General features: G+C 44.0%; 1 protein-coding gene across 10 annotated transcripts in view; it reads right to left on the reverse strand.

The window, feature by feature from the left end:
* Window positions 1–1,721: 1,721 nt before the first annotated feature.
* The window catches only part of LOC109923590 (gastrula zinc finger protein XlCGF49.1-like), a 40,561-nt gene continuing 17,599 nt past the window's right edge, over window positions 1,722–24,683 (reverse strand). For 6 of the 10 annotated variants that reach the window (XM_048616907.1, XM_048616909.1, XM_048616910.1 and 3 more), the window contains 2 exons: window positions 22,255–22,502; window positions 1,722–4,449 (listed from right to left, as the gene is read on the reverse strand). In XM_048616907.1, the coding sequence (XP_048472864.1) occupies window positions 3,250–3,957 (708 nt within the window). In that variant the 5' untranslated portion in view covers window positions 3,958–4,449; window positions 22,255–22,502 and the 3' untranslated portion in view covers window positions 1,722–3,249. Of the gene's footprint in view, window positions 4,450–4,877; window positions 5,609–22,254; window positions 22,503–24,683 lie in introns of those variants that run through there. The other 4 variants (XM_048616915.1, XM_048616914.1, XM_048616908.1 and 1 more) reach the window with 3 other exon arrangements.

The raw sequence follows: 24,683 nt of genomic DNA on the forward strand, positions 1-24,683 counted from the left end.
CCTCAGAATCCGACCTGAAATGTTAACTCTGATTTCTCTCCAGATGCTGCCAGATCTGCTGAGCTTTGCCAGCAATTTATATTTTTGTCTCTTATTTATAGCATCTGCAGTTCTTTCGGTTTTTATCACATTTATTGAAATGTCTTTTAATGCCTTCTCATTGAGGAAAAGAAGGGACCTGCATCTGATGCCCAAAGTACTGTCTGTTTTGGCATTGCTTGTCTTAAACCTTTCCTGTCATCAGTTTAATCATTTCAAAAAGGCAACTGAACTGTAAGCCCCACTCAACTATTCCACCAGAGGAATAGTTTCTGTCTGACTAATTATTCAACTCAATTAAATTCTTAAACTCTTCAATTAGATTGGTTTTGTTTTTGATAGTGAGTATGGCCTAACTGCCTGATGTCGGGGGCCTTCTTTTGATGCAGTAGTAGTGTCCCTATCCCTGCACCCTGAGGCCCAGGTTCAAGCCCCAACTGTTTTAAAGGTGTGTCAATAACACCTCTGTACAGGTTGATTATAAAAATAGGTTAAATAAAAAAAACTGGCTGGTTTTGTTAGCCTGACACCTGTCCTGAAAAATCTAATGGAGAAGTATGTGCTTTTTACATTTTTTTTAAAAAAATGGATTAAACAGCTTTCTCCCTGCCACCCTGACAAGTTTCTCACTCCTATCCCCCAGCTCTAACAGGCATTTGCCCCACCTGCACTCACAGACTTCACCACATCCCCTACTATCCCAGACTTTCTTCCTCTTTTTTTCAGTTACAGAATCTCAGAACCCACCCAGACTTGGGTAATAATGGAAAAAAAAGCTTGGAAAGCACTGGGTTAATAATGAAAGCAGCTCACCACCTTCTACTTGAAGTCAATTAGGGATCAGCAATAAATGTAGGTCTTATTAGTATTTGTCATGTACAATGAGAGAATAGAATGAAAACAAAAAAGACCTCTGCAAGTTAACAAAGATCCAAACAAATGAAACAGTTGTCGTCACCACATTCCTGAACTGCATTGAGACTTGCACTGTGTGTCAGCAGCACAGAAAACTATGAGAGATATTCCAACGGCAATGCCTCTTCTGCATTCTCTAGATTTACTGGGAGAAGCTTCAAAGGAACACTCATGTCCTTCTTTAAAGTCATATCTGAAAGCATGCAAGCTTAAGGTGAGAGGGAAAAGATTGCATCCCCCCAATCAAGATCATCTCTTCTCAGCCCCCTCCTTCCCATTATCCTCACTCCTATGCCTCTCACTCTGCGATGCCCACCTCTGTGGTTTTCGGTCCAGTGTCCCTGCCTCCCTCCTGTACCTGTGCTGATCCTACCTCTGCAGGTCATCACTGCCTTGGATGCTGTGGGTCTTCCTCTTCTGATCTGCTGTCACACACACCCGAGGCTACCCATCCCACACTGATGTTGTCGGTTTGAAAACCTCTGAGGATGAAGAATGCTACTCCCACACTAGAAATCTCTGTCAAACATTTACCAGGGGAACTGAGACAGCAGCTGCAATAAATGAGGTTTTATTCAGATGGAACAGTGACAAGTTTAAATCCCCACCTGATCTGCTGCTCAGTTACCTTTGTTTCACTGGTCAGTTGCCCAAACCTCAGGAAACCTGTGTTCATTGTGGAGTAATTTGTATTTTAAACTTTGTTCTATGTAGTGTGTGTACTGTCCTCAAACCTGTACTTGCGTATGATAATATCAGAGGTCACATTCAGTCTACAAGGGTATTTATCCAAATATCTCCCTTTTATAACAAAAGGAAAAAAGTACATACATTATCATTTGCAATTTATTTCACATACACAATTCATCAAGAAGATTATTCTCGTCTTTTCCAATTTCATCTGTCCCTGCACTTGTAGTGCATATCTGATTTTGAAAGTGTTCAAGTCTTAAGTAACATCATTTGCAAACATTTTGAAGCAGAAATAAGTGATTTGTGAAGTTTCCTTTGAAATGACTTCTGGTCAGATTCCGCCATTACTTTCTCTCACAAACAGGTACTGTTTAAAAAGTTCACAAGCAAAGATAATAACCAAGTTCTCTTTCTCAAACTGTGCACATTGTTATTCAGTGCATGTTAATGCTCTGGATACAAACACAACGGGTTGCTCTCACTGCCTGGGGGTCGCTCCAAGTCCTGTGTCACTGACATCACACTGCAGGGTGGCTCCATTGTTGACATCATGATACCTCAGTGCTGGAAGGGGGTCTTGTGGTGCAGTGGTAATGACCCTACTTCTGGGCTAGAAGATCTGATCTCAAATTTCACCTGCTCCAGAGATGTGTCGTAATCATGTCTGAACAGGTTGATATAAAAATAACTACTTCAGCACTGCTTTTGACATTGCTAGTTGTTTGATGTGAGTGAAAGCTGCTCCTTTCTCTGTGCCCCAATGACCATCCTGTACAGTGAGCTTGAATAGAGGTTCAAGCTCCTAGTCTTCATGTGGGTTCACTGATGTTCCAGCAGGTCTCACTACTGTGTGATGGATTTGTTTTAACAGAACACATCCTGATAGATTTGCTCCTGTGTGTATTGAAGGAGCAGGAGATATGCTGACTGTGTGAAAGTCTTGTCACAAGCGTCACACCTAAAGAGATTCTGTCCTATGAGAATCCTGTAGTGTCTCAGGAAGTTGTAAAATATTACATCAGCTTTATTACAAACCTCGCACATGAATTTTTACACCTCGGTGGAGCAGGAATTTTGAAGACCCTGAGAATGATTTATCACACATCTTGCACTTAAATGGTTTCTCCCTTGTGTGCATACATTGGTGTACGTGGAGGTTTGATAATTGCGGAAATGACTTGTTACACACCTCACATGTAAATGGTTTCTCCCCAGTGTGAATTTGTTGGTGTAATCGGAGACCCGTTAAATCGAGACTGATTTGTCACACGAATCACACCCAAATGGCTTCTCTCTTTGTGTGGATCCTTTGGTGGAGCAGGAGATTCCAGGACCTCAAGAATGATTTGTCACACAGTCTGCACACAAAGGGTTTCTCCCCAGTGTGAAATGCGTTGGTGCCTGCAGAGATTTGATGACCCTGAAAATGACTTGTCACACGCCTCGCACCTGAATGGTTTCTCTCCTGTGTGAACCCTCTGATGCAGCAGGAGCTTCAATGACTGCAGGAATGATTTGTCACATGCCTCACATTTAAACGGTTTCTCCCCAGGATGGATGTGTTCATGTGCATGGAGATTTCCTGACTGCGAAAATGATTTGTCACACACATTGCATGTGAATGGCAAAGCCCCAGACAATGTTTTGGTGTTTGTGGAGTGTTAATGAATTTGAGAATGATTTGTTGCATACTTCACACATGAATGGTTTCTCTCCTGTATGCATCCGCTGGTGAATACGAAGGTGTGATAACTGCAAAAATGATTTGTCACATACATCACAAGTGAATGGTCTCTCTCTGGCGTGGATGTGCTGGTGTGCGCGAAGGTACGATGAATTTGCAAATGACTTGCCACACAATTCAAATCTGAATGGTTTCTCCCCTGTGTGAACACGTTGGTGTATGCGGAGGAATGATGACTGTGAGAATAATTTAAGGCATACCTCATATGTGAACGGTTTCTCCCCTGTGTGAATGAGTTGGTGTGCAAGGAGAGCTGATGATTTTGAGAATGATTTATTGCACATCTTGCATGTAAATGGTTTCTCCCCCGTATGAATGTGCCGATGATTCACCAGGCCTGATGACTGTCCAAAGTTTTTGTTGCACACCTCACACTTGAACCATTTCACCACAGTGTGAATGCATTGGTGACTGACGAGCATTGATGAATGTACAAAGGCTCTGTCACATACCTCGCAATTAAATAGAGATAACAAGGTGGAGAGCTGGAAGAACACAGCAGGCCAAGCAACATCAGAGGAGCAGGAAAGCTGACGTTTCGGGTCTGGACCCTTCTTCAGAAACATTAAATTAGCTAGCAATTAAATGCTTGCTCTCCCATAGATCAGCTCTAGTGCTAACAGTTGCAATGTGTTTGGAGACGTTATCAACCTGCAGAGCCAGCCTTACATTTGAACAGCCTTTCACTTGTCAGAATGAGTCAGTGGTTCATGAGGCTTGATGAATGACTGAAGCTCTCACCACACTTGGAGCCACTCACACTTCTTCCCAGCCTGACCCTGACCGATCACCCACAGCCGAACCTTCAGAAAGGTTGGTTCTGATGGAAGGCTCCACACCACTGACCAGTTTCAGATCTGATGGTATGTCAAAGTTCCGCTGACCCGACCCGATTTCCAGATGATGGTTTCACTGACCAACCTTCTCTGTGTTGAGCAATGCTGTGAAGGGACCAGATGTCTTCCCAAAGTCATGCAGTTGTTCCTTCGATAATAGTCAGGATCTATCTGCAGTGTCTATTGATTCTGCATTCTCCGGTGTAGTACAGTGTAATCCTTCTGTAAAACAGGAAAAGGAAACATGTTTCATTCCAATTCTAACTTTCTTCCCTTGTTTATACCTTCACAGGATGTGTGCATTTCTGGCCATGCAGGCGTTAATTGCCCATTCTTATTTGCCCCCTTGGGGTGTAGGGACATCTTGATTTACTAATTTAGATTTTATTGTCACATGTACGAAGTATAGGAATACATCAGTACAGTGAAAACTGCGCATAGTTGCCATTCTCTGGTGCCATCTTGGTTACAAAGCCAGAATTAAAAGATTTAACACATTCAAAAGGTAAAAGAAAGAAAAGTCCACATCTCAAAATCCAAAGTCCCATCTCCACGAATGTGCCTGGAACGCTCAGTCACGGTGCAGGCACCAGGGCATGGCTTTAGCCTGAAGTTTAGGCCAGCCCATGAGTCCCACCCAGAGGACCCACTGTTTTACTGCCACTGCTGCCTCCAATCGCCAGAAGGAGCTCCGCTGCCACTGTTCAGGATGCCGGAAGAAGCTGTGCCATCACTGACACCGCCGCTCCCAATGCCAGGAGGTTCGCCACTGACTCTGGCCCGCACTCAGTGATCTGGCCCGCGCTCAATCATCCAGCCCACGCTTGATTGTCTGGCCTGCGCTTGATCCTCTGGCCCGCGCTTAATCATCCAGCCTGCACTCGATCCTCTGATCTGTGCTCAATCATCCAGCCTGTGCTCAATCCTCCAGCCTGTGCTCGATCCTCCAGCCTGCGCTCGATCCTCCGGCCTGCGCTCGATTGTCCGGCCTGCGCTCGAACCTCCAGCCTGCGCTTGATCGTCTGGCCTGCGCTCGATCATCCGGCCTGCGCTCGATCATCCGGCCGGCGCTCGATCCTCCGGCAAGTACTTGATCCTCCAGCCCGTCTTCAATCTGCCGTCATCGCTCTGGCCCATGCTGGATCCACTGCCGCTGCAGTACACGGCCTGCGTGTTCAGCTCCCAGGGTGACAGGGTTGGGGGGGTTGAAACTTGCAGTTGGTGGTGTCCCATGCATCTGCTTGCCCTTCTAGATGACTAAGGTGACAGGTTTAGAAGGTCAGAAATCACACAACACCAGGTTATAGTCCAACAGGTTTATTTGAAAACACAAACTTATGGAGCATAGCCCCCTCACCCTGATGAGGGTGGGGCTACACTCTGAAAGCTTGTGTTTTCGACTAAACCTGTTGGACTATAACCTGGTGTTATGTGATTTCTGACCTTATCCACCCCAGTCCAACACAGGCACCTCCACATCAGGTTTAGAAGGTGCTGTCTAAGGAGCCTTGGTGGATTTCTGCAGTATATCTTGCAACACCCTGTAAATAAATACCAAAAAAGAAAGAAATGAAAGCAACTGATTTTTGTCTCCCGCAACTGTCCAACACCCATTTCATTCCCTTTTTTTTTCATCTGATGCACTTTTTAAAAATTTAACAGAATCTAATTGTGAATTAGAATATTTATTTTCTTCTCTTGTCAATCCTCTCTGTAAATTGAAGTTCAAAGAACAAAGAGAACAAAGAACAACACAGGAACAGGCCCTTCGCCCCTCCAAGCCTGCACCGACGCATTTTGCCCTTCCATACTAAAACTGTCTTCACTTACAGGATCTGTATCCCTCTATTCGCTTCCTATTCATATATTCATACAGGTGTTTCTTGAACGCTGCTATTGTGTCTCCTTCCACCACGTCCTCTCCAAGCACTCACCTTGCACATCTCTTTTAAACTTCCCCTATGGAAGGATAATGTTAAATAGATCAGAATACCCCAGTCAGTAAAGCAAAGGTTACAACGGCAGCAAAACAGCAGAATGCTTTAGACACTAGAAACCAGAGAAAGTTCCAGACAGTCAAAAACAGGAAAATTCTGAGATACAATAAGATTAAAAAGAAATACATGCTGATAGTCACATAGCTGATACCTAAAAGTGACTCCTAGCTTCTGTAAAAGCAAGACTTTTGCAGCAGAGAGCAGAATGCCTTTAACTGCAAAAACCACACTTGGCTGATGACTGCTAAGCTTGAAATAGGTAACATAATAGTGAATGCCATAAGATGATTGGTGTATTGTGTTGCTAAGGCTTATGATGAAGATGTAACTGGACAATGAGGAAACATGATTTTTGTGGAGAAAAATGCAACTGCTACTGCCTGTATTAGACTCGTCTTGCAGGGTTACCAGTAACCCTCTTCTTGCATGCAAGCAATAAACTATTTAATGTTCAACAAATCGCCATTTGACTAGTAATTTCTACGACAATATTTCTTGGAGGTCCCACCAAGATGGCAAACCCTCCAGCTTGAAGCACCGGCCTTGATACCACGCCTCACCAGTAACCGAACCAGCCGCAGCAAGGTACAAAAACTAAAATCACAAGGTATTCGTGGTGGCCTAGCTGAATGGATAGAAAACTGGCTTGGTCATAGAAGACAGAGGGTAGTGTTGGAAGGGTGTTTTTCAGAATGGAGACCGATAACTAGTGGTGTTCCACAGGGATCAGTCTTAGATCTGCCGTTGTTTGTAGTATATATAAATGATCTGGAGGAAAATGTGGGATGGTCTGATAAGCAAGTTTGCTGATGACACGAAGATTGGTGGAATTGCTGACAGTGCCAACGATTGTGAAAGGATACAACAGGATGTAGATAGATTGGCGAGTTGGGCACAGAATTGGCAAATGGAGTTTAATCCAGACAAATGTGAGGTGATGCATTTTGGAGGATCAAATGTAGGTGTGAATTATACTGTAAATGGCAGAACCCTTAGGAACATTAACACACAGACGGATCTGGGTGTGCAGGTCCATAGTTCCCTAAAAGTGGCAACAGAGGTAGCCAAGGTGATTAAGAAGGCATATAGCATGCTTGCCTTCATCGCCCCAGGGCATGGGGTACAAGAGTTGGCAAAACATGTTGCAGCTATATAAACCCTTGTTAGGCCGCATTTGGAGTATTGTGCAGAGTTTTGGTCACCACATCATCAGAAAGATGTGGAAGCTTTGGAGAGAGTGCAGAGAAGGTTCACCAGGATGTTGCCCTGTCTCGAGGGCATTGACTATGAGGAAAAATTAAAAAGACTAGGATTGTTTTCACTGGAAAGACGGCGGCTGAGAGGAGACCTGATAGAGGTCTACAAAATTATGAGAGGCATAGAAAATATAGTGAGAGGCTTTTTCCCAGGGTTGAAGTTTCAATTACAAGGGGGCATAGGTTCAAGGTCAGAGGGGGAAAGTTTAGGGGGATGTGCGAGGGAAGTTTTTCACACAAAGAGTGGTACCAGCCTGGAATGAACTACCAGATGAGGTGGTGGAAGTTGGCACATTGAAGACATTTAAGAGGCACCTAGATGGGTACATGAATATGAAGGAAATAGAGGGATACGGATCGAAAAATGGCAGGTTTGTTTTTAGATTAATAAAGGCATGATGGTCAGCACAGGCTTGGAGGGCCAAAGGGCCTGTTCCTGTGCTGTACCTTTTCATTTGTTCATTCATTTGTTCATATAAAGGTGGGGAGTTTTATCCCTTTTGTGGTTTGTTTTACTGGTGAGATCCGAGGTTGTGTCCTGTGTCCAAGTACAAGGTAAGCCATGAATGGTGATGCGTTGACAGGGGAGTTTTGAAGTCATGGCTGAGGTTTAAGAAGGCACTCAAGTAAATAAAGTGAAGTCTCTAGCGAAATAGGGGAAAACAGGACTCAGTTTAAAGGCTTTACTTCTGCAAGAGGAAATGAATCCCTCCTCGGTGAAGTTATGTAAGAAGTTACCTCCATAAAGGTGAGAGAGGGAAAGTCCTCCCTGGGGGGTAAAGGCCGGTTTGCCTCTGCAAGAGGGTCGGAGCCCCCTCGGTGAGGTGATGCAAGGCCCAGGGACTGTTAGGGTTTAAAATTTCCGAAAATCTGATTGGATAAAGATTTAATTTTACTTCGCAAAATGGTCACAATGGGGAACAACGTATCCAATGAGATGTACGCACAAAAGGGGACACCATTGGCATATATGTATATTCATTATGGGCCCGATTCAGTCAAGTATGTCGACAAATGGGTAAATTGGACGCAGGAAACAGAAAAGCCATTTCCCCCGACAGCACTTTTAATTGTGATCACAAAACAATTAGGTGTGATTTTGACTCAAAGAGAAAAAAAACGAAGAAAGAAATTAGGTGGTCAGCTTTTCAAAGTTGGTAGACAGAATCTAATAAAAGGAGGGAAGAGTCAATTCGGAAAAGTAAACAAATTGAGGAAAATAAGAAAAAGAACAGAAATAATGATAGCTGGGTCAAATAAGAACAGTAATAAATTGATGACTTCTACTAAGTCTGGACTGAGGCCTGACAGTGACGACGAAGTTCAGGCCCATGACTGAGATGATTGTACCAGGCATGACAATCTAAGACAACAAGACAGACAAGCCCATGATCCATCTGCCCTGTCGCAGATTCAAGTACTCATTCCCAACCTTCCTCCACCATGTTACCATCCCCAAACTATGGCAAGCCCTGTGCCAAGTAATCAATCCACTTATACCACTGGTACCGGCGGGCAACACCAATGCCCGTTATTTTGGTAGTGAAAATTTTTCTAGTTCCTATTTTAAAACATACCCGTTCCCAAACTGGAAGCGGAGGTGCACTGATTCGCCAACTACCCTATTACATGCATTCCCTGGTCCAGATGGCCAAGCAGTCCAGGTCTATCGACCTTGGACCCCTTCTGACTGACGGGGTATTGTTGAAACTGTGCCAAATCCAAAAACTAATATTGAGGAATTCCTACAAAAATTAGGAATTTTGCGTAAGTGTCATAAGCCAAACTGAGAGGGTTTGGATCTTATGATGGATGCTGGTGCCTTGGAACCAACAAAGGGAGACAGGTTAAAGCAACGTGTAGCTGGCCCAGAGGACCCTTGTGATAACACTCATTTGGGCAGCTTTGGGAAGATTTTAAAAAGGCTCTAGTTGAGAGTTATCCACGAACTGTTGATTGGACAAAAATTCATAATATTTTTACAAAGATTGATGAAGATGAATGAGCGAATGATGAATGATTATGTTGAACAGCTCAAAACTGTTTTTGAATAATAGTCCAGAATTGAAGGAGATGCGGGGATGCTAGTCCTTGTCAGTACTATTGTAAACTAGTTACAACCTTGAATGAAACAGATGTTTTGTACTGTTTGTATTGGATGGGAAGCTAAAAATCTGAATGAGATCTTGGGTATTTTGCAACATTGCCAGAGCCAGTTACAAATGCAACAGTAGAAAAATAAGGAGAACCCTGATCGGATCCTTATTGCTGATGACAGATGACCACCCTAAAGGGCTCCATGGGCCAATAAGGATCAGGGTTGTGGCCAGAAAGGTCCAAGACAGCCAAATGGCCCCAATTACATATGTGGCCACTGGGCCCGGATGTGTAAAAATAGCCCTAAGTCCCCAGAGAATACTGCACCTTCCTTCGTTTCCAATCCCTTCTCCAAATCCACACCACATCAACAGCAGCCATAGGGCTGCCACTCCCAGACACAGGATACATCATTACTTTTGCCCTGTCAGTCACGCCCAAACCCTCTGTGCCTTCCCCCAGGAACCCCTTGTCCCAGTTGCTGTTAATGGAAAAACTATGGGCTTCTTGGTTGGAGCGACATTTTCCACTTTCAAAGCTTCTGATTTCCCTGCTATACCGAAGCCTGACAAGTCAGTCCGAGCTGTGGGACTAACTGGTCGGCCGGTTTCTATACCTGTTTCAGCAGATGTTATATACGATGTTCAGGGCTGACTGGGGATCACCAGATTTTACTTGCAGACAATGTACCTTGCAACCTCCTGGGCAAAGACCTACTTCGTAAGATTTGCTGTTCGCTCATTTGTACACCCAGGGGCATTGAGTTACAGGTCCCGACAGAATGATATGCCGATGTTCAAGTACTCCTCCAACAAGTCGTCAATGTTTCATGTCCCATTGTCTGGTGGTATATACTGAATAACTCCTTTTCTCAGTTGATGCTTCAGATATTGTTGCGACTCTTGGAACTTCCTGAGGTACGGTCCCACTTACTATCCAACATCCCAGTCATCACTAGATGACATCATCATCTGCATTGTAGAGCATTTTATGATATTGCTGGAGATCAGGACTATGAGGCGAGAGTGACTAGCAAGATTGATGACTCCTTCTTTATGATTCCTTCTGATCTATATATTAGAAAGGAAGGCATTGCTGTCTCCATCACTCTTTTCCCCACTGCCCAGACACTGTATAATCAGTCTCCATTGGTACCACCTCACTGTACCCTCAATGTGGCACACGGATTCAAAGCGAGGGATCTGGGTTCTATGATTTATAGATTTCAATTGCAGGCTGCCACAATCTCTCTGTCAATTGATGAATCCTCACCGATCAATCACTACGTCTGGTGTGCGATCCTCCTGATAAATATGCTCTGACAACTGGATTTGGGCATCACATTTTCACCTCTGTCCCTCACTGTTGGTCACTGTTTGACCCTCAATCCTGCGACCCTTCTGCCCACAGAAGATGACGGGGAACTCCACAATTGCACATTTGTCATCCAGTCCACCACCCTCACAAGACCTGATTTACAAGATTATCCGCTTCTCAACCCTGATGTTAATAAATATTATGTGGATGGCTCATGCTCAGCTTCTCCCACCGGGGGCCTTCAATCTGGATATGCCGTCTGTAGTCCTCACGAGGTTATCGAATCAGCCCAAGTTCCTTTAAATGCTTAGCCCAGGCTGCAGAATTGGTTGCCCTTTACGGTGCATGTATCCTTGCTGAAGGGAGAACTGCCTCTATTTTTACAGACTCCAGTTATGATTTTGGGGTCGCCCATGACTTTGGCAAGCTCCAGGAAGCACGGGTTTTCCTCACCTCTTCAGGAAACTCTGTCAAGCATGCGCTGCTCATTCGAAACCTCCTGAAGGCTATACAACTTCCCTCTGCCTTGGCCACTGTAAAATGTTCTGCCCATATTAATTCTAATGATGATGTATTCTCCGGTAACTCTTGAGCCGATCTTGCAGCTAAGGCAGCGGCTGCGGGATGGTCTGGGATTATGGTACACCTATGTGTTGCCCTCGCTGCCCCTGACATTTCCACTCCTTCTCTTGCGGATATTGTAGCTTTACAGTTGGAATTGAGTTCCACTGAACAATCACCTTGGCAAGTTGCAGGCTGTTGTCACGGCATCACGGCCTATGGGTCCCCCATGCCGGCCGCATGGTTGCTCCCTCTGCCTTACTGTCCTGGCTTGTACGCTTTTGTTATCACTTTAAAAATGCCGGCAAAGGGGGGATGAATAGTATTATACAGCAGTCCTGGTATGCACCAGGCTTTTCAACAATAGCTGAAAAGATAAGTGAAGATAAAGCTAGATGCATGATCTGCCAAAAATTTAGTGCAGGGAAAACACCTATTGTCAAACTTGCATCGCAGACCCAGCGATGGGGCCCCTTTGTACACTTGCAAATGGATTACAAAGGCCCAAATGCATGGGCTCTAGCAATGTGTTAGTTATTTTAGATGTGTTTTTTAGCGGGGTAGAAGCTTATCCTACTCAGAAAAATGATGCCACAACAGTTGCTAAAAAACTTTTACAGGACTTTGCACCCCGAATCGGAGTATCAGAGCAAATCTCATGTGACAATGGTTCACATTTTACTGGACAAGTAATTGAGGAACTATTTAAGGGATTGCAAAGTAAGCACCATCTGTTGTGCCCCTTCACCCTCAGTCAACAGGTGCGGTAGAAAGGCACAATGGAATATTAAACAATATAATAACAGAATTGTGTACGGAAACTGGACTAACGTGGCCTGAGGCACTGCCTATTGGCCTCATGTTAATGAGGTCAAGTCCGAGTAGGATAAGTGGAATGTCCCCTCACAAAATTGTAATGGGAAGGCCAGTAAATCCTCCCCTTTCTGTCAGACAGATGGATATCCATTAGCATGGATGAAACCTTATTTAACTATTGCATAGCTTAGGCTAAATCTCTTAAAGCCTTCCATTCACAGGTAGTAGAGGCCCAAAAGAAGCCCAGTGAAGAAAGCTGCCACTACTATCAACACAGAGACTACGTGTTGGTGAAAACGTTCAGTTGAAAGAATTGTTTGAAACCCAGGTGGGACGGACTGCATCAAATACTATTAACAACCCATACCGCAGTGAAAGTAGCAGGAAAACCCACATGGATTCACACATCACATGTAAAGACTGTCCCAACGCTACCTTCGGAAGAACCGAATGGGACAAGTAACACCTGAAGGTTACTGGGCAATTGCGGTCCCTAAGATGATGAGAACATTGTTGCTGGGACTTATAACTGTACTGATTTCCCTACCAGGGGAAAGACTGATAAGGAGGGAGCTTAGGGTACATCCAAACTCCTTATACTAGCTGCGCCAAACAGGTTACAGCCAGTGTTATGGTCCGACAAGTAATGACATCAGAGGACAAAGATGTGGAATTCCAAAGACTAGGTCAGATTGAATTCTAGGGTTGTCCTGAAAGGACAAAAGGAGGGAATGTGGAAGGATAATGTTAAATAGGTCAAAATACCCCAGTCAGTAAAGCAAAGTTTACAACGGCAACAAAACAGCAGAATGCTCTAGACACTAGAAACCAGAGAAAGTTCCAGACAGTCAAAAACAGGAAAATCCTGAGATACAATAAGATTAAAAATAAATACATGCTGATAGTCACATAGCTGATACCTAAAAATCACTCCTAGCTTCTGTTTGCAGCAGAGAGCAGAATGCCTTTAACTGCAAAAACCACACTTGGCTGATGACTACTAAGCTTAAAATAGATAATGTACTAGTGAATATCATAAGATGATTGGTGTATTGTGTTGCTAGGGTTTATGATCAAGATGTAACTGGACAATGAGGAAACATGATTTATGTATAAAAATGCGACTGTTTCTGCTTGTATTAGACTCGTCTTGCAGGGTTACTAGTAACCCTGTTTGCCAACTCGCCTTGCATACAAACAATAAACTAGTTAATGTTCAATGAATTGCTGCTTAAGTAGTCATTTCTTCGACAGGGGTTGGAGTAAAGACATGCGGGCAGGTGAACCAGCCCTAAAATTATTGAGCTCGGTGTTGAGTCCCAAAGGCTGCAGGATCCCCAAGCAGAAAATGAGATGCTGTTCTTCCAGCTTGCACTGACCTTTGCTGGAGCACTACAGTAAGCCCAAGGCAAAGATGTTGGCCAGGGAACATGGTAGTGCGTTGAACTGGCAGGCAACGAGAAGCTCAGTGTCATTTTTGCAGACAGAACATAGGTATTCTGCAAAACAGTTGCCCAGTCTGCATTTTATCTCCTCAATGTAGGGGAGACCACATTATGAGCAGCAAATACAGTTGATTAGATGGAGTGAAGTGCAGATAAATCACTGCTTCACCGGGAAGGTGTGTTGGGGCCTTGGATAATGAGGAGGGAGGAACTAAACTGACAGGTGTTACACCTTCTGTGTTTGCACAGGCAAGTGCTGTGGGGGTGTGGGAATGTGTTGGGAGTGGAGGGAAGTGGACCAGGATGTCCCAGAGGGAATGGTCCCTGTGGAAAGCTGACAAGGGAAGGGAGAGGAAAATGTGGTGTCTGGTGGTGTCATCCCGCTGGACATGCCGGAAGTGGTGGCTAATGATCCTTTTAATGTGGATGCTGGTGAGATCGTAGGTGAAGCTAAGTCAGACCCAATTGCTGTTATAGGAAGGAAGAAAAGGAGTGAGGGCTGAAGTGCAGGAGGTAGGCATGGCTGAGGGCTTTGTTGAGGAAGAAGGTGGTATAATTGGAAAAGATGCGAAGGTGACAGAGGAATTGGAGAATGGAACAGAGGAGGAAGGGGGTTATTGGTCAGAGCAGGGGGTATGACAGAAGAGTTGTTGATGAGCAGGGAATTGTCTTTGAATTATGGAAGTGCTGCCCAACATCCAGTTACAAAGAGTCATCTTGAACTTGAAAGTTTACTTTGTTTTTCTTTCTCCTGGACGTGCCCAGTTTCTCCAGCACTTAGTTTCTATTTCAGGTTTCCAGCATTGCAGGATTTTGTTGAGTCTAACCCTGTTTCTCTCCACAGGTTCTCCCTGACCTGCTGAAGATTTCCAGTATCATTTTGTTAATTTGTATTCCACTTTTAAAACATTAAAACACACCATTCCACCCAGCTCCTTCCCACCTCCCTCCTCAGAGTTATGGAGTCTGACCAAAGGTCTGTACTTGACCCCCATCTATTTCTCATCCATATGCTGCCCCCGACCAAATTCATCTGATTACAGGATATCAAATTCACAGAGGTTCTTTTACAAACTCTGCCATGACATTTATCTCTGGACAAAAAACAGAAAACCCGTCGTAAAGGAATGGCAAGCAAATGGCTTCACAAGGGACAGAAATAATTTGAGGAGCGTATTATGGAGAGTGCACGTTCAATCTCCAATCTTAAACTGGGACAAGGACTGAATGAAGGACAGGAGTTTCAGCAGCAGCAAGGAAGAAATATTTGAAACTGGGAGCCTCAAATTTTTATACTTTTTCTTACTTCATAGCCTTGAGAAGACAGCCTGTTCAGCAGCCACAGTAAATTAGAAAAGCAGTCACTTTTAGCGAAGGTAGATAAACAGGAGGCTGGAAGAACACAGCAAGCCAGGCAGCATCTGGAGGAAAGGAGAAGTCAACATTTTGGGTATTACCCTTCTTCAGAACAGTGTGCCATGAAAAAGGTTAGTACCCAAAAAGTTGACTTCTCCTTTCCTCCAGATGCTTCATGGCTTACTGAGTTCTTCCAGCCTCCTGTTTGTATACTTTGGATTCCTGCATCTGAAATTTTTTTTGTCTCTAACATTTCATGTGGGGAGGTGATGGCCTAGTGGTATTAATGCTAGACTGTTAATCCAGAGACCCAGATAACATTCTGGGGACCCAGGATCGAATCCTGCCAAGGCAGATGGTGGAACTTGAATTCAATAAATATCTGGAATTAAGAATCTAATGATGACCATGAATTGATTGTTGGAGAAACCCTTCTGGTTCACTAATGTCCTTTAGGGAAGGAAGTCTGGCCTACATATAACTCTAGACCCACAGCAATTTGGTTGACTCTGAACTGCCCTATGGGCAATAAATGCTGCTTAGCCAGCGATGCCCTCATCCGGTGAATGAATAAAGGAAAAAAAAGTTAGCCAGTTGACCATGGTGATGGGAAACTGAGATTGGAGAGTAAATTAGCAGCTGGGGAACAGGCCCTTGGATTCAAATCTCCAACCACCATGATGCGCGCAGGACTACAACTCCTGTGAAGCTGCTCAGCCGCTTCAGGCAATGTAATCCCAGCTGGGAGAGAGCCTCTAACTGTCTCTGTGAAGGCCTTTTGTGGAGTAATGGTAATGTCTCTATCTCTGAACAAGGAAGCCTGGGTTCAAGTGCGACCTACTGCAGAGTTGTGTAATAGCATTACTGAACATCATACACTCAGGATGAGAGGAGAATCAGCGGTGTCCCACCTGCAGATCTGTGACTGGTTAAACTGAGTGATTGACACATTAAAATAAGTTGGATTCTGATGAAACCCAGGATCTGATTGGTTACAAGAAACATCAGTCACGTATTTGCACAATGAACAGGTTTGCATCAGCAGGACAGATAAGGGGATGTTAAATCTAAAAATCAAAATTTATTTGCTTTTGATATTTCAGCGCGTTTTCTTTTATTCATTCTGGCTGGAGCAGCATTTATTGCCCATCTTAGGTTGCCCTTGAGAAAGTGATGATGAGCTGCTTTCTTGAACCGCTGCAGTCCATGTGCTGGTTAACCCACAAAGTCGTTGGGGAGGGAATTGCAGGAATTTTATCTGATGACAGTGAAGGAATGTAATAAATTTTTGATCGTCACTTCCCAGTCTCTCCAGTAATGCATGATCAGTGATTTTTATTTAGTCACTCATGGGATGTGGGCATCCCTGACTGGGCCAACATTTATTGCATATCTCCAGTTGCCCTTGAGAAGTTAAAGGTGAGCTGCCTTTTTGAACTGCTACAGTCCCTGTACTGCAGGTCGACCCTTTAGGGAGGGAGTTCCAGGATTTTCACCCAGCCACACTGAAGGAACAGCAATATACCTCTAAGTGAAGATGGTGAGTGGCTTGGAGGGGACTCTGTTGATAGTGGAGCTCCATGTGCCTGCTGCCCTTGTCTTTCTGTGTGGTAGAGGTTGTGTGTTCGGAAGGTGCTGACTAAAGACCTTTGGTAAATTTCTGCAATGCATGTTATGAATTGGGCAGACTATTGCTTCTAAGCATTGGGGTACAGGGGATGAATGTTTGTTGATATGGTGCAAATCAGGCTGTTTTGTCCTGGGTGGTCTCAAGTCATAGTCATAGAGTTCTACAGCACAGGAAAAGGCTCTTTGGCCCATCAGGTTTGTGCCACTTAAAAACAAGCACCTGACTATTCTAATCCCATTTTCCAACAGTTGGCCAATAACCTTGTATGTCTTGGCAGTGCAAATGCACATCTAATTACTTCTTAAATGTTATGAGATTTTCTGCCCCTACTACCCTCACCGACAGCAAGTTCCAGATTCCCAGCATCCTCTCAGTGAAAAAGCCTGTCCCCACATCTCCTCAAAACCCTCCATCCCCATCCCAAATCCATGCCCCACAAACTCCACCAGCCACTGACTACCCCCTTGCCAACAAGGGGAAACAACCCTTCTCATCCACATGCCCCCCCACCCCCAATTTCATGCATCTCAATCAAGTCTCTCCCACATATTTTGTGAGAAATAGTTGAGTGGGGTGTCATTGTATTCATTGGAGTTCAGAAGTATGAGAAAAGACATTATTGAAACATAAATGATTCTTAGGGGTTTTGACAATGTAGATACAGAGAGATTATAATAGGAGAAATTTCAAATAATTTTAGCATTTCTCAAATGCTTTTAATACTAAATGCATACTCTACGGTCAAAACTATAGTCTTCATTAGCACAAGAGGAGCTCATCGTGAATTGATAGCCCGTTTTAAGCTCTGCCTTAATGCCTTTTCCAATGGCCTCACGGGACTGGACAGAGGAAGTCATGTTGTCTGCTTTTGGTCACTATCTAGTATCCCTCCTTGAAACAGAGATATGTTACAGTCAAGTATGGAAAAGGGATTTGCTATTTCCACATAGGGGAACAGCAAACTGACACTCACTCTGGAACTGTCTGTATCGGAGGAGTCAACCCCTTCAGCAAAGGAAGAGAGAGAGTTGGAGGAAATCATGTTTCCTTTTCCTGTTTTACAGAAGGATTGCACCGTACTACACCAGAGAATACAGTGAGGATAGCTACCGCAGATAGGTCCTGACCATCACCCAAGGAACAACTGCACAACTGTGGGAAAACCTCCAGTCCCTTCACAGCATTGGTCTAAACAAAGAAGGTTGGGCAGGGAAACCATCATCTGGAAATTGGTCGAGTCAGGGGAATTTTGGCATATTATTTAGCTTACTTGCCTTCATTGCTCAGACCTATGAGTATATAAGTTGGGATGTCATGTTGAGGTTGTACAGGACGTTGGTGAGACCACTTTTGGAACAGTATATGCAGTTCTGGTCGTCCTGTTATAGGAAGGATATTATTAAACTGGAGAGGGTTCAGAAAAGATTTAGTAGGATATGGCCAGGAATGGAGGGTTTGAGTTATAATAATAGGCTGGGACCTTTTTCCACTCAAATGTAGGAGGTTGAGGGGTGACCTTATAGAGGTTTATTAAATCATGAGGGTTAATACAAAATCAGCTACATGAAGAGTTTGTATTCAATGTTTAGGATATGCAACAAACTATTCATGCATACATCTCATTTCCATGTGTACCAATACATTCACATAGTGGAGAAAGCACTGAAATGTGAGGTGTGTGGCTGAGCCTTCTTACAGTGATCAATGCCATTGAAGCATTCACACTGGACAGAATCTATTCAAGAATCAGGTGTATAACAAGGGCTTTGTACCATCATCAACATTGCTGAAACATGAATGTATTTACACTGCCAATAAACCACTCAAGATTAAGATGTGTGACAAATTATTCCAGAGTTAACAAGCTTCTCTGCACACCAGCTCATTCACATAGGAAAAATCATTCATTTGTGATGTGTATGACAGATCCTTCTTGGCTTTAACACACTTTTGTGTGTACATCAACACATTCACACAGATGAATCATTAAGATGTGAGTTATGCAACTAATCATTCTTGCAGTCTTCAAACCACCGTACACACGTCTCCACAAGGGTCTGATGGTACAGTATAGTCCCAACTACTTGGAGTGTTTTGCAGCAACGTGGCCAGAGCCATCCTTCATAAACCTGGGAACAGCTAGAACCTTGGGCATATTTTGACACTTGCTGTCTGCATACAGGCAGTCTAAGCACTGCAAACAACAACTGGATGACAGCAACGTCCACGCTCTATCCAGGGTTTTGTCCCTGCTGACACAATCCATGACTGATCTCCAGATAAAAATGATGGTTCAAGTGACCACTGAGGTACAGGATCTGAGAATGGGCCAGACTGAGCCATGTACGGTAACACCACGAGCACTCCACACATGATAACCAGCTTCTTATTCACATCAGAAGAGGCACGTTACTCCCACATGTCCAGTTTCTGCCTTCCTTTGGCATGTACTCCTCCCAGGTTTTAGTGCTTGTTCTTATTCCCAGCACCTTGGGATATCCTGACCTGGTGATGAAGGAGACAAAGGATTAATTGGCCTAATTCCCAAAGAACATGGTTTCATTCTGCCTTGATTAACCTTGGCACCTCCTGCCAGTTCAAACTAGTTGCAAATGTTAAGCAGAGTAAAAAGTATGATTTCTGGAAAGAAACTGTTGTTTTGCTTGTGAAATGGAACAATCACAAGCTTATACTTTTATCAGCAATTAAACTGTATCTGACTTCTTCAAAAGAGACTGCTGTATACAGACAACTGAAAGAAACTCATTGAACATTGACTTACTGGACTCTCTTTCTCATGTGAACTCGTTCATATATCTTTGATTTTAAGCAGTTTGTAATTTCACTCCTTCCTTTCTCAAGTGCACGAGGTGAGAATGGGTGTTGTGAACCATTCCGCTGGGTTTTGAATGCTGTAATAAACCTAAAGGAATATGCTGTGTGTCGTGGAGTCATTTTTAAATTGAACTTCACAAAATATCAAGGGAAACACATCACTGTCTATTTTTAAGTTGGAAAGGTAAAAATAAGAAAGTAATTGCAAACACCTCTGTTATGGACAGGAGAGATAAAGTAAAAATCATTCAATTCACTTCTCCCTCTTGTCTGTGATACTTGCTTGATACTAATCTGGATTTTGAAGCTTCTGTTTCAGAACTCCCATCCAGGACAGTTACATCATCATGAAGTAATTGCAGGATTGTGATGAATTTTCTTCAATATCCAAATTATTGGAGCATAATCAACAGGACTCCGTGATTTATCGAGTCAAATGCTTTGGTGTAATTGAATACAACAACAGTTCCAGGTCTTGTTCTTGATATTTTTTGGTCACGAAGACCATCTTAGAAGTTTACCTGGAAGGTCTACATTCAAGTCAAAATGCTAAGTGATGTCTGTATCACTCGATCCATGAGGGGGGCATTATGCTGCTGGACATATCATCAACTTGTTTGATCAATGCCGATCATCCACCCAGCACCAAAGTCCAAGAGGAAACAGAACAATGTCTCAACCTGAAAACAGACCGACTAAACAATTCCAGGAGCAGCTCAAGACCAAACTCTAAAATCTTCATTGATCTAACTCAATTCCCAAACAGTGGGATTAGTATAAAGTCAGCTGGACTGAACTCCTGTGTCCAGTCCATTGGGTTTGAGCATCACTGTCCCCAGGACTGGCTCAGTGAACATGATGCTCAAATACATGACCTCCTGGAACAAAAAAAATCAGCGCTCATTGCTGGGCAGAACAATTCAAGGTCAGAACTCAAGAAGGGAGCATTTCAACAGCTCAAGGTTGATGCCCAAAGAAAACTCTGGAAAATAAAGGGCATGTGGTGGGAAAACTAATCTCAAGGGACAATCATTTTATTGTTGAATCATGACAAGCAATTCTTTTCCAAAACCACCAGGATTGACATCATGGGGTCAAAAATCCCCTTCATTCACAGGATGGTGTTTCTCTTAAGGACAACAATTTCATTTTGAACATTTTGAACAACTTCTCAACCATGAATACACAAGGATGGCTGATACCATCCAGTCTATCCACCAGTACCTTATGTAATAGAATCCATGGGTAAGACACCATCAATGAGAGAGCTGTAATAATCAAAACAGATAAGAAACAACAAAGCCTGCAGGCCAGTGGAATTCTAGCTGAGGGTTACAAAGCTGGGGGAGTTTTATTCACAAAGGCTCCATGCACTCATCCTGCAGATTCGGGAGGAAAAGAAACTTCCCTGCTAACCACCAACTTTAAGAATGCAACAACTGAATTATCTTCAAGAAGGGAGATAAATCATGCTGCAAAATCTATTGAGATATTTCCTTCTTATCCAGAGCAGGGAAAATCCTGACACACATTCTCCTCAATCACCTACTTCCTGTGGCTGAGGATATCCTCCCAGAGACACAGTGATATTTATGTACAAGCAGGAGTTCTTTACATATTGATGGCTTCATTTGATGTTGTTTAGTCATCAAACAGAGGTTAAATTAAACCTTTTTGAAATGTTTGGCCTGCTGGTGAGTGAGGTTTGAGACAGACCTTGCTGAGACAAATTGTGCTTTGGAATGACAGCTCCCCTGTGTGCACACTGGAGGCTAAACAACACAAACAACTCTCAGTGCAATGGAATCAGGTGACCCAGCTCCAAGTCCATGTGAAGTCGTTGGTGTATGGTGAGAGAGGAGTAGCTAAAACAATTCTGACACACGTCACACTGGAAAGGTTTGTCTTCTGCATGTGTTCGCTGATGTTCCAGGAGGTCAGATAACTGTATGAATGCTTTATTGCAGAACTCACACTGATAGGGTTTCTCTCCTGTGTGAAAGCATTGATGGACTAGGACTCTCACTGACTGTGTGAAACCCTTGTCATACACCTCACACATGATTGGCTTCTCACCTGCGTGGATCCTCTGCAGATCAGATGAGTGGATAAAAGTCTTGTCACAAACATTTCACCCAGAGTTCCTCCTTTGTGAATCCTCTAGTTTCCGTGTTCAAAGACATGTTGAAGGCTTTGTTACAAATCGCATACTTGAATGGTTACTCCCCTGTGTGGATCTTCTGATGGAGTAGAAAGTATGATGATCTCAAGAATGATTTCTGGCACACCTCACACTTAAATGGTTTCTCCTCCTTGTGAATACATTGGTATTTGCAGAGGTTTGATGAGTACAAGAATGATTTTTCACACCTCACACGTGAATGGCTTTCCCCTGTGTGAATGCGCTTGAATTCTTGGAAGTTCATCAATTGTGAGCATCATTTGTCACAGATTTTTCATGTGAGTGGTTTCTCCCCGATGGACACGGAAGGTTAATGACTGTGAGAATAATTTGTCACACACCTTGCAATTGAATGTTTCTCCCATGTGAATGACTTGGTTTTTGTGGAAGTTTGGTGACTATGAGAATGACTGTCACATACCTCGCATATCAATGGTTTCTCCTCAGTGTGAATGCGTTGGTGTATACACAGTGTCGATGACTGTGACTATCACACTCCTTGCATGTGAATGACTCTTCTCCAGTATGAACTCACCAGTGTATCAGCAGGGTGAATGATTCTGCAAAGCTCTTGTTACACACCTCACATCTGAACAACCTCTCCCCAGAGTGAATACAGCAGTGTTTCACAAGAGTTGATGACTGTGTGAATGCTTGTTTACACACCTCTCACTTGAAGGGTTTCTTTCCATGTGTTAATAGTTGTATAATAGAGGCACCTTGCTTGTTCAGAGATTTTATGAGCCTATGGAGTCCTCCTCACACTTGACAGCAACTTCTCACCTGTAGAAATGAATCAGATTGAAAGAGAATAATTATAAATGTATTAACAAATATGAAATGTTATTCATTTTTGTCATGAGAATGCAGCGAATCAATTTAAGATACAATTTTATAGGGGGTCCAGGAACAGAACTTGGGAATATATATGCATAAATCATTGACAATTGAAAGACAGGTTGATAGATCAATTTTTGCATCCTAGAATTTTTTAATAGGTCTATAGAGTATATTGTCCAGACAGGAAATTGTCTAACATCTGTGTAAAGCACTGGTTTGGTCTCAGCTGATGTACTACATCCAGTTGGGGACACCACTCATTGGGAAGGTTGTGTAGGTAAGATTCACAAAAATGATTTGTGATTCTCCAATTTGACAGACCTACTCAAAATCAAGAGAGGCCTGGACACAGTTGATCAGGAGAAGCCGTTCCCACTGGTAGACAGATTGAGAACCAAAGAGTTCAAATTTGCAACGGAATAATTGGTAACATGAGAAAAAGCTTTTCCCATAGCGGGTGGTTAGGATCTAGAATGTACTTGCTGACAGGATGGTACAGAGCAGGTTCAGTTGAAGCGTTCAAGAGGGAACTGGATTATTATCTGAAAAGGAAGAATGTTCAGGACTGCAGGAGAAGCAGGAGACACTTCATAGACTCGATTTGTGTTTTAACGATTTTGGGAAGGCTGTGTTTATTGCCAGTAAGTGGCATAGCAACTAGAACACTCAGAAATAGTCTGAAGCGGTGAGCTGTGCAGTGAGGGATGAGGCCTGCAGCAGGGGTAGGGGCAGCAGTTCACAGTGGGAGTGAGGTGCACAGCGGTCAGCAGGCAAGTATGGGGATGGGGCAGCACATGGCAGCAGGGGGAAGGGCAGCAGCAACCAGCATGACTCTTTCAGAGAGAAAGAAATATAACTCATTAGTAGTACACATCGAACACATTTAAAGATTAATGAAGGATTTAACCATGAAAGACTCCATCGCAGCTAATAGGAAAGGGACAAAAACAAAGTTGCTGGAAAAGCTCAGCAGGTCTGGCAGCATCTGTGAAGGAGAAAACAGAGTCAACGTTTCGGGTCCAGTGACCCTTCCTCAGAACTGATGGTGGCTGGGAAAATGTCAGTTTATATGCAGAAAATAGGGAGATGCGTGGGGTAAGGAGTAAACAACAGGATAGAACCCAAACAGAGAGAAAGACAGTTGGACAGACAAAAGAGTTGCTAAGGATCAGGCTGGGAGGGTGAGTAGTTGTTAATGGGGACTGTTAGTGACTAACAACAGGGGAGGGGGTCTGTAATGGCAGGCTATGTGGTAACAAGGCCTGGTGTGTGGGGTAGGGGGCTAGGGCATGGGAGAGTTTAGGCCCTAAAATGATTGAACTCAATATTGAGTCCGGAGAGCTGTAGGGTCCCCAAGTGGAAAATGAGGTGTTGTTCTTTGTCCCCCTCCACCCACACATCAACGAATACCGCTCACGCTTGGACATAGAGCAGTTTTTCCGCCGCCTCCGCCTCCATGCTTACTTCTTCAACTGTGAACCTAACCCTCCCTCTACTGACCCCTTCTCCCGCCTCCAACACACCCCCCTCCTCCTGGACACCACCCCAAGGCCTCCTACCCTCCCTCGACCTCTTCATCTCCAACTGCCGTCGAGACATCAATCGCCTCAACCTCTCCACCCCTCTCACCCACTCCAACCTCTCCCCCGCAGAATGTGCAGCCCTCTGCTCCAATCCCAACCTCACCATAAAACCTGCAGACAAGGGAGACGCAGTTCTAGTATGGCGCACTGACCTCGACATCGCCGAGGCCAGGTGCCAACTCTCCGACACCTCCTCCTACCGTCCCCTTGATCATGACCCCACTCCCGACCACGGAAACATCATCTCCCAAACCATCCACAACCTCATCACCTCAGGTGACCTTCCACACACAGCCTCCAACCTCATCGTTCCCCAACCCCGCACCGCCCGCTTCTATCTCCTTCCCAAGATCCACAAACCTGACTACGCTGGTGGACACATTGTCTCCGCCTGCTCCTGCCCCACCGAACTTATCTCCACCTATAACTCGACTCCATTTTCTCCCCCTTGGTCCAGGAACTCCCTACCTAGGTCCGTGACACCACCCATGCCGTCCACCTCCTCCAGAACTTCCAATTCCCCGGTCCCCAACACCTCATC

Source organism: Rhincodon typus, chromosome 35 (genome assembly GCF_021869965.1).
Source record: "Rhincodon typus isolate 14 chromosome 35, sRhiTyp1.1, whole genome shotgun sequence".
In the NCBI taxonomy this organism is placed as follows: domain Eukaryota; kingdom Metazoa; phylum Chordata; class Chondrichthyes; order Orectolobiformes; family Rhincodontidae; genus Rhincodon; species Rhincodon typus.